Source organism: Erpetoichthys calabaricus, chromosome 10, assembly GCF_900747795.2.
Source record: "Erpetoichthys calabaricus chromosome 10, fErpCal1.3, whole genome shotgun sequence".
In the NCBI taxonomy this organism is placed as follows: domain Eukaryota; kingdom Metazoa; phylum Chordata; class Cladistia; order Polypteriformes; family Polypteridae; genus Erpetoichthys; species Erpetoichthys calabaricus.
In genome coordinates this window covers 153108849-153120003 of record NC_041403.2, presented here as the reverse complement: position 1 = coordinate 153120003, position 11155 = coordinate 153108849, and the positions used below count along the sequence as shown (strand labels likewise).

General features: G+C 43.8%; 1 protein-coding gene across 1 annotated transcript in view; it reads right to left on the bottom strand.

The window, feature by feature from the left end:
- Positions 1-2119: 2119 nt before the first annotated feature.
- Positions 2120-11155, bottom strand: part of LOC114659570 (sodium-dependent lysophosphatidylcholine symporter 1-like) — a 95509-nt gene continuing 86473 nt past the window's right edge. The window contains exon 14 of the mRNA XM_051932575.1: positions 2120-2431. Within this exon, the coding sequence (XP_051788535.1) occupies positions 2389-2431 (43 nt within the window). The 3' untranslated portion in view covers positions 2120-2388. The remainder of the gene's footprint in view (positions 2432-11155) is intronic.

Here is an 11155-nt window from a genome sequence, read left to right as displayed (position 1 = left end):
TCAGGGATCGGCTCTGAGCCCTTTCTTATTTGTAATGGTGATGGACAGGTTGACAGACGAGATTAGACAGGAGTCCCCGTGGACTATGATATTTGCTGATGACATTGTGATCTGTAGCGATAGTAGGGAATAGGTTGAGGAGACCCTGGAGAGGTGGAGATACCCTTTGGAGAGGAGAGGAATGAAGGTCAGTAGGAACACCAAGACAGAATACATGTGTGTGAATGAGAGGGAGGTCAGTGGAATGGTGAGGATGAAGGGAGTAGAGTTGACGAAGGTGGATGAGTTTAAATACTTGGGATGAACAGTACAGAGTAATGGGGATTGTGGAAGAAAGAGAGGTGAAAAAGAGAGTGCAGGCAGGGTGGAATGGGTGGAGAAGAGTGACAGGAGTGATTTGTGACAGACGAGTATCAGCAAGAGTGAAAGGGAAGATCTACGGGACGGTAGTGAGACCAGCTATGTCATATGGGTTGGAGACCAAAAAAAGGAGACAGAGCTGGAGGTGGCAGAGTTAAAGATGCTAAGATTTGCTTTGGGTGTGATGAGTATGAACAGGATTAGAAATGAGGACATTAGAGGGTCAGCTCAAGTTGGACGGTTGGGAGACAAAGTCAGAGAGGTGAGAATGCCTTGGTTTGGACATGTGCAGAGGAGAGATGCTGGGTATATTGGGAGAAGGATGCTAAGGATAGAGCTGCCAGGGAAGAGGAAAAGAGGAAGGCCTAAGAGAAGGTTTATGGATGTGGTGAGAGATGACATGCAGCTGATGGGTGTAACAGAGCAAGATGACAAGGACAGAAAGACATGGAAGAAGATGATCCGCTGTGGCAACCCTTCACGGGAGCAGCCGAAAGAAGAAGAAGATGAAGAAGACAGAAAGAGGCCAATAGGAAGGCAGTTCTGTTCTTGTTAGTGAAATAACATTCATCTGACCACAAGTGTGTGAATACTATATCAGGAGCACACTTCCATTTTTTACTTTAAGATTTCAGCTGAAAGGTATATGCACCTTGAGCATGAAAAAGGTGCTATTTAAATTAAATGTATTATTATTATTATTATTAAAAAATATTCTTTTTAAAACTGTTTTCTTTGGGCATGAGTATGTAATAAAAGTACACATTGGGTATAATATGTGACTTGTAAATAAGCAACATTTGAAAACCTTGAATATTTTTATAAGAAATGCATATAAAATACATCATATCAAGGAACCGGTAAGGATGCCCTCTGCTGTTTTCAGTTTGCATGACACACAACAATTATGAACACACACTACAGCACAGAGCAGCTAATCTGCAAATCTCACAGAGCGCTCCTCTGGTTCATCAAACTCTGTCATCGTTCACTATAGTTATAAGGAAGATAATTCATTGTTAAAAAGTCGTTGCTGACCTGTTCCTTTACATATACCGTACAATATCCTTCAGGATATTTCATTTGCAGCATTGCCTTTGGCAAGCACCATATTCTCCTACTCTTCTGCTGAAAATATTGCATATACAGTATATCTAGGTGCCAGAATGTATTTGTAAGGATAATAATAATCATGAGCTGTGCTGCTGTTCCTAATAAATATCAAGCCACAGTCTGTATTAAAATCAAAAATCATATGTGAGAATTATCAAAGGAGGTGCAGAACAGAATATAAAATTGAAGCAACAAGAAGAGTAATTCAAAATTTAAGTGTGAAACTCATCACCCCATAACTGGGTAAAAATTTTCTATACATAAGAGTACCAACGTAAATGTAGTGGTGGCCAGTAATCGAGCCTGCTAGCCACTGCAGGTGATATTGCCCTAATATCTTTACAGTACACTGGTAACAGTGTGGCGTAGTGATTAAGGCTTTGGCCTTCAAACACTGAGGTTGTGGATTCAAATCCCACTACTGAGCAAGTCACTTGACCAGCCTGTGCTCCAATTGCAAAACCTAAAGAAATGCAACAAATTTTATCACACGTGTTATAAGTCACCTTGGATAAAGGCATCACCCAAATATTTAAATAGTAATATTTTAAAAAGGCAAGTCCTTCTTTGTGTGACGCCAATATTATGACGCTTGTGTACATTTCATAAAATCTTGAAAAATAAACATTACATTAGTATTACTACATGAAAAGTATACAGTACTTTTAATTAACATGAAAATCCAACATAGAGTAAAAATGCAAACTTGATCATAAGGGCCTGCATATTGTTTCTTTAAAAAGTAGTTATAATTACAACATCATAAATCTTGCCTAATGTCGACAAATGGCTCAGAAAATATAAAATTTCACCACAGCTGTCAAACCTTCTTCGGTCCACAGAATAAGAGGTCCAGTCACGTGATATAAGGAGTACACTGTGCAGTGTGTAACTGTTTCTGACAGTGACGTTTGTTTACAACACTGTGTCTTTGTCTTCATGTATTTCCTTTTCCTTCCTGCAATAAAAGAATGCAAGGTTAACTGGCAATTCAAGCTTTGTCTGGGGAGATTGAGTAAATTAGAAAAATGTGTTTGTTTATGCAGGCGTTCTACATGATGGAGCGATGCACCTTCAAGGATTATGTCCTGCCTTGTGCTTGATGTGGTTTCAGCTCCCTACTACCCTGACTTAGATTAAGTAGGTGCAGGAAACGAGTGGATTGATAGAGACTGCTTCTGCCTTAAATTACTCCACTGCCTCGATGTTGGACTAAAGGTATTCAGGAAACTGGTGAACACTGCCAGTGAAGAGCTACAAGTGGTTTTAAACGATCCCTTTATCTCCTTACTGAAGTGGTTTAAAGTACTGCCATGGGCACCATACTAGCATCTTCTTCTACTTTTTCTTTCAGCTGCCCCCATTAGGGGCCACCACAGTGGATCATCTTTTTCCATCTCTTCCCGTCCTCTGCATCTTGCACTGTTACACCCATTACCTTCATGTCATCTCTCACCACATCCATAAACCTTCTTTTAGGCCTTCCTCTTTTCCTCTTTCCTGGCAGCTCTATCCTTAGCACCCTTCTCTCAATACACCCAGCATCTCTCCTCTGCACATGTCCAAACCAACGCAATCTCGCCTCTCTGACTTTGTCTCCCAACCGTCCAACTTGAGCTGACCCTCTAATGTCCTCATTTCTAATCCTATCCATCCTCGTCACACCCAATGCAAATCTTAACATCTTTAACTCTGCCACCTCCAGCTCTGTCTCCTGCTTTTCTGGTCAGTGCCACCGTCTCCAGCCCATATAACATAGCTGGTCTCACTACTGTCTTATAGACTTTCCCTTTCAGCCTTGCTGATATCCTTCTGTCACAAATCACTCTTCTCCACCCTCTCCACCCTGCCTGCACTCTCATCTTCACCTCTCTTCCACACTCCCCTGTTAGTCTGTCCATAGGACTCCATATTGGCATATCAGGTGCAAAATAAAAACTAATCTTAAATTAATTGCCAATGCACAGGAAGGTATGTTCATGAAAATAATTATTTTAACTCACATCAGATCAATTTAGAGTCACAGATTATTCTAAAACAGGAAAAACATTCAAACTTTATGCAGATAGTGAACATTTGATGCCAAGGCCCTGTAATGACAACATATGACTGCACAGCCACAACGCCCTTACTTTTAAATCAAGTATTTGCTGTTGGTGTCATGGTTCTGACTTACCGTATTTACTCATGTACCACGCGCCCTCGTGTAAGACGTGCACCCTAATTTTTACAAAGAAAATCACGAAAAAAAATTTCCCCATGTACGATGCGCATTGTGATTGTATAGGAATAGTTTAGGGCATGTTTTCCGCGAAATGCCCTTCTGTCTTTGTTGCATGACGAAAGAGCGAGGGAGAGAGCGCGCGTGAGCGAATGAGCAAGAGAGACAGAGAGGGTACACAAGTGAGCGAGAGAGAGAGAGAGAGAGAGAGAGAGAGAGCGTGCGTGGACGAGCAAGAGAGAGAGAGAGAGCACGAGCGAACAAGAGAGAGAGCGAGTGAGAGAGCCCAAGCAGAAGAAGTAAACATTACAGAAAAAAATTTCTTTGTGTATGACGCACACCTGATTTTCTAATGTGCGTGTGGTACACGGGTAAATACGGTATTAATTTTTACAGTTCAAGGTATCTGTGCATGCCACTGTTAATGGTCATGGTTGTTAAAAAGAATTATTGTTTCTTTACTATAATATTAATACTAATTGATAATTATAGCATGACAGTTTTGTGGGATAGTGTTAAGAATTACACCACAGAGTGAGATTGAGTGAGTGAGGGAGTAAGAGTGCTGGGGTGAGAATGTTTCATGTTCCATTTATAGGTGGGAAAAAACAGCTTAAAAATAATTGTGTGATCCTCATGTTCAAAAGGGAACCTTCACTGACATCCTGCCTGCCCAGGGCACTCACGCCGACTAAGCAATAGCTTGAGGAACTTACAGCATCGAGGACTTTGTTCTGACTTCCAATGTCTCAGGTGTGACCAGTAGGGGGCGTTGCAGCACAAAAAAACCCCAGACACAACCACATAGACACAAGTCACAGGTTCAAATGCAAGATAAATTCTAATTATAATACCATACAATAATGCGATAATACAATGTAATAGTGGCACCAGCACAACACAATTCTTTTCTTTCTCTCTTTCTTTTTGCCCTCTTCTTCTCCACTCTGCCCAGTTGACTCCAACTCGCCTGGATGAGATGGAGCAGCTTCTTTTATCTATGATCTGGGAGGGCATAGCCAGCTGGAAGCACTTCCAGGACAAAGAGAAGTCCCTGAAAGTAGGATTTATGAATCCTGGCAACTTCCCCTGGTGGCCCTCACAGAACCCAATAGTGCTGTCCCATGGGCTACAGCTCCCAGCATGCCCTGAGGGTGTCCATGTGGGAATCCTAACTCAGGGATGCTGCCTTCTTGCGTATCGGGGTAGTAAATGGTCTGAGCACCATTACACTGGCCTCTTGGCCAGGTAAGGAATCCAAACCTATCCAGGCTGAGATGTCAGCGTAAGTAGTTGTCTGGCAGGGAACATCCTTCCTTTCTTTCTGATTTTCCTGGCCAGATAATAGACTGGCAGGGATGCCAGTTCACGCGTGCTTTCTTTACACTGGATACTCTAATTTCTTTGCTAAAATTAATAACGGGCTAATTAGTGAGCCAGTGGGAATCAGTGCATGAAAATATTCTGTAATGGGAATTTAGTCACACCCAACTGGGATAGGGCCCTGCTTCACCATTACTTTAAAAAGAAGTGGGTGAGATGGGCAGATAATTATCATTAATTAGTTAAAAATAACAGTATTTTTTAAATATGAGCCTGCATTTTCTCTCTTGCTGCAAATAGTGTGAGATATTTTACCTTTGGATTAATTTTCTGTTTTATATTGTGCAGTACCTGTTATGAATAAATGAAAGATTGCCTCATTGTCAAAGGGACATCAAAGCCTCCACCGCATGTATTTGCTAAAACGGTAAACTTGATTTCGCAGCAACATGAAACAACTTCCTCCAAATGTTTCCCATCTTCCACCTATAATCAGTCTTCACCTCACATCTCGTGGCAGTCAGCATGCCTTTCTGTCAATTTCACAACATCAGCCATACTCGTTGACACTTTCACCACCTCTTTCCTGGCTAACTGCAGTTTAGTCTTCAGTACCCTTCTTGGATAAAATGTCGACAGATCACAATAACAAACTACCAGAGTGCTGACACACACAAACTCTAAGGATCATACCATCCCTGAAACTGTTCATTTTAAACACCCGTGACTAACACATACAACCTGCCAGGCATGAAGAGATCCACTCTTCACTATTGAGAAGACGAGTTACGTAACTCACAGAGCGTGTTTGTGTAATGGGCGGCATGCAGGGACTAAACAGGGATCCCTATCTGATTAGCAGGCCCAGGAAGGACTGGGGAAGACAATTTATTTGGGACATTTTCTTCTCCAGAATGCTGGGTGGCAGTGTCCCTAGTTTATGATACCCAAAAGGCATCTTGGGAATTGTAGTCCTGTAGAACAGCCTTGCTGGGTGCTGTAGCGATTCATAGTCCCTGCTTTGCGGGGCTTCAGCTGTACCCTGTGACTTGCAGGGGGCACACTAACCGCCCAGACCCGATACAGACAGGCACCAGGTACAAGTTCAGTACACAACACATGTGGTGTTGTAAGAATTATGTTTCTGGACTTTTCTAGTGCCTTCAACACCATCCAACCTTTGCTCCTTAGGGACAAGCTGACAGAGATGGGAGTAGATTCATACCTGGTGGCATGGATCGTGGACTATCTTACAGACAGACCTCAGTATGTGCGTCTCGGGAACTGCAGGTCTGACAGTGTGGTCAGTAGCACAGGAGCGCCACAGGGGACTGTACTTTCTCCGGTCCTGTTCAGCCTATATACATCGGACTTCCAATACAACTTGGAGTCCTGCCACATGCAAATGTTTGCTGACGACACTGCTATTGTGGGCTGCATCAGGAGTGGGCAGGAGGAGGAGTATAGGGACCTAATCAAGGACTTTGTTAAATGGTGCAACTCAAACCACCTACAACTGAACACCAGCAAAACCAAGGAGCTGGTGGTGGATTATAGGAAGACCACCCCCTCATGAACCCCGTGATCATCAGAGGTGACTGTGTGCAGAGGGTGCAGACCTATAAATACCTGGGAGTGGAGCTGGATGATAAATTGGACTGGACTGCCAATACTGATGCTCTGTGCAAGAGAGGACAGAGCCGACTATACTTCCTTAGAAGGCTGGTGTCCTTCAACATCTGCAATAAGATGCTGCAGATGTTCTATCAGACGGTTGTGGCAAGTGCCCTCTTCTATGCAGTGGTGTGCTGGGGAGGCGGCATAAAGAAGAAGGATGCCTCACGCCTGGACAAACTGGGGAGGAAGGCAGGCTCTATTGTGGGCATGGAGCTGGATAGTCTGACATCTGTGGCAGAGCGAAGGGAGCTGAGCAGACTCCTGTCAATCATGGAGAATCCACTGCATCCACTGAACAGGATCATCTCCAGACAGAGGAACAGCTTCAGCGACAGACTGCTGTCACCATCCTGCTCCACTGATAGACTGAGAAGATCGTTCCTCCACCACACTATGCGGCTCTTCAATTCCACCCGTGGGGGTAAACATTAACATTATACAAAGTTATTGTCTGTCTCCTTATTGTCATATCTATCTATCTATCTATCTATCTATCTATCTATCTATCTATCTATCTATCTATCTATCTATCTATCTATCTATCTATCTATGTTTATTAAGTGGGGGAAGTGTTTCTCCCTCGTTCCCCACAGCAGCACAGCACATTGTGTTTGCCTTCTTCTTCTTCTTTCTCTTCCTCCCTCTCTCCCTCTATCTCTCTTTCTTTATTTGCCTCCACTCCTCCTCCGGCAAGCTTCGTCCACTTCCTCCCGACTCTGGCTTGTCTCTGTGAGGCAGCTGCCTCCTTTTTAAGCCACACCCAATAGTATTCCAGGGGGCTGATTAGGGAGGTCCAGAATCATCTCCAGGTGTGGTGGAAGTCCAAAGTAGGGCTCTGCAGCTCAAGCAGGACCCCCTGGCAGCATCTATGGAACCTAACAGAGCTGAGACAACAAATAGCAAGTTCCATACAGCACTGTGGGAATCCAAGGTGATGTTGCAACCCAGGGGGGCTGCCAAGTAGCACTTCAGGGAAGATAGTGCCCTTCATAAGTCACCTCCCCCCTGTCCTTCCATTATGAAGGGGTCCCAGCCAAGTAATGATGCTGGCTGTCATCCATCACAATGCAGAAGTGCTTTTGAGGGACATTCTCATGGTACTCCTGGGTTCTGTATAAAAGAAGCAGCCCCACTTCAATATGATGAGCGAGAGTCGGGAGGAAGTAGACGAAGCTTGCCTGGAGAGTGGGAGTAGAGAAGGAAAATGGAAGAGCTTTGTCGAAGACGTTTAGTTAGTTAAAATTTTTTATTTGAATCGGCACTATGTCTGTGTACTTGTGTCTGGCATTTTGAGTGCTGCAACACCCCCTAGGTGATCCTATGTGATTTGTGGCCTCCAACTCACGTGAACCTTTTCTCTTCCTCATTAAAGTGTCTTTAATGGGCACATTCAAATCAAGCTTAAACAAATCTCCTTTGTCTCTTTTGTATTTTAACTGGTGTGGCAGACAGCCGTGGCCCATACCCGGCCAGGACGCCCCTTCACTGTATACTCAAGGGGAGCAGCCCTGGACGGTCCAATATCTTCCCCTGGACGCTAGATGGCCGCCCCCGTGGGTTGGAGTGGTGCCTCGGTTTCCCGCAGGACTCCATGGGAATTGGAGTTGGGTGCAGCCCTGTTGCGTCCCGCAGGCACTGCCAGGGGGTGCTGCAGCTGGGACTCCTGAGCCCGTATGGGCAGCGTATTCACCACACCCGGAAGTGCAGCCAGAACTTGGCAGTCTATAAAAGAGCCCAGCAACCACCACTCAAGGGCCAGAGTTGGGAGGATGAGGACTACGCTTGGAGGAGGAGTGGTGGTGCAAAGAGGAAGAGTGTTTGTGTTGTGGTGGTCTGTTTTGGGACTGTGTTGCGCCTGTGGGACACGGGGAAGATGTGCCCCACACACAGTTAAAGAAAAATGAAAGTTTATTTGGCTTTTATACGTGCCTCCGGTGTGAGTCTGTGTCGGGTCAGGCGCCAATATAGCACCTTTTGTTACACTGGCTATGTTATGAAATGGAATCTTTTATTGAGTGTTCTATGCCAAAGTCCACATCTGCCTTCTACTGTACTGTTATCTCATACCATTAATCAGAAACCTGTCTACTGTCGGTTAATGTTTATCCATTAAAACATGGCAATATTTATTTTTCTGGTAATTCATTTTTTTATTACCTGATCTTGCATTTTATCTTTTTTACAATGAAATGCAAGGTGTTTTATAATAGTGTGCTTTATGACTAATTGATGGATGGATTGGAGAAATGGCTTCCATTTGTAGCACCAAATACTACTAGCAGAATGCCTGACACTTTGCAGCTTGCAATCTTTCACATAAACCTGAACGAGTGATGGGGTGAGAATCTTTCATGTTCCATTTATAGTTGGGAAAAATAGCTTAAAATAATTGTATGTTCCTCATGTTCAATAGGGAACCTTTGCTGACACCCTGCCCGCCCAGGGCACTCACGCCAACTGAGCAATAGCTGGGGGACGTGCAAGTAAATAATGCGCCATTTTCTTCAGTGACTCTTCTCTTGATTTCTTTTCCCTCTCTACCATCTTTAGGGCCATTGTGACCCTAATTAGCCCCAAGTGGCAGTTAGACCACCATATAAGAGGAATACATGGGTTCCCTGACTGAACCTCGACATTGAGCTTTGAGTTTTATGTCATTAACATCCAAAGTAAAGATCACGCTCCAGTGAGGGGGTGTTTTGACACCATTCTAATCTGTGATTGTTTTTGGACAGTATAAAAAGATGGTGTTCATTTTGGATTCAAAGGTGACATCTTAATGGTTTGCACACAGGAGATGTCGTTTTTGACTCATCCAGCTCTGATCACAATTGAGCACATGAGCCACACAAACTGTGACACAACACATACTCTATAAGAAGCAGCACTGTCAAATATCATTTCATCTTGGAACAGTGGGAGTAGACGTGGGGGACAAGGGACAACTTCAGTGCCAATACCGGACACCGAGAAATTGCTATGGGGTAGACCCAGAACATACTGAAAAGCTCACGTGGCTAGAGGTGGCTATGGAATTAACTGAGGAAGTCCAGTAGTTGGTATTCATTGCTTGGGAAAATTGGTTGAAACACAAATACTGCCATACCATATTTATGCTAGATGGTTGCGAGACGCTATCCAGCAACCCGAGACGAAGACTCGACTCCTTTGGTACTGGGTCTCTCCGGAAAATCCTTGGGTACATTGGTTTGACTTTGTGTTGCTCATGGAGTCCCAAATGAGGCACATTACCTGCATTGTGAGGGAGCATCAGTTACGGCGACTACTGAAGGTGATCAGGCTCGCAGGACCTTCATTACTGAGGACTCAAGTGGCTGGACCAGGCCAAGGGGACACCCACGTAACACCTGGCTGCGGCAGATAGAGGGTCATTTCTGGAAGGTGGGACTGGACCACATGTCTGCCTGTGGGGGTTGCCAACTAAGATCCTGAGCTGTTTTGTCATGGGGTGGGTGCAGCAACGTGCTGTACCAGTGCATGCTCCCCAACCTGACCTAACTGACCCTTATCAGAGTGTTGGGACAAAGAACACATCACAAAGAAAAAAGGAAAACGTATGGATAGCTGAAGAATATTTGAACGTGTTCTGGAAAGAGAGAGTTTGAGAGCATACGCTAATTACAGAGTGGTGTCGCACCCACCACACCACAAACCACCCGGGTTGGGACCCGAGTGCAGCGGGTGACAGATCAGCACCACATTGGAACAGTGGGAGATTTTTTTTTCTTACAGTGGCTAGAGTGCCAGTCCTGCCACCAACCCCCAAGTTTTCCCTGCATGCCGGAAAACTGTCCTGTAAATCGCTCCACATAATTACAGTAGATGGCACTATTGAGCTGTTAGAATATCTCCAAACTCATAATGGCAATGAGTTATTATGCTGAACTTAACACAACCCAAAGGCAAGCAAATATAAGTTTAATACGTTTGCATGATTTTTTCAATCCATTATACCCCAAATGTTTACATTGTCTTACGAACAGAGAAATTTATTTTCTACTGTTTAAACCTACACTACTAAAAATTCTTTAAGTGTAATCTGATTTAAAATCTGCTGGCAAATCTTTGGGACATTTTCTTTTGCAATTGATTTTTTTTTTTTTGGAAAATATCATTTTTCACAACTATGTTCATTTGCATAAACTCAACTTTTAAAAATTTGAAGAATGCAGCGTATCATTTCAAAACGTTAACCTTCCCTCGGTCCTTCCCCTGTGTAAATTGTACATGCAGTGCCTTCTATAACGCTTGGGACAAAGTCACATTGTTTTTTCTTGACTCCCCCCCCTTTGCTCCACAATAATTTTACAAATCAAACAATTCAGACATCGTGATTAATAGAGTGCACATTGCAGACTTTCATTTAAGGGGATTTGCGGACATTTCTGTCACACAACGCTTTTTATACACGATCAACCCCCTTTTCAGGGCACCGTAGTG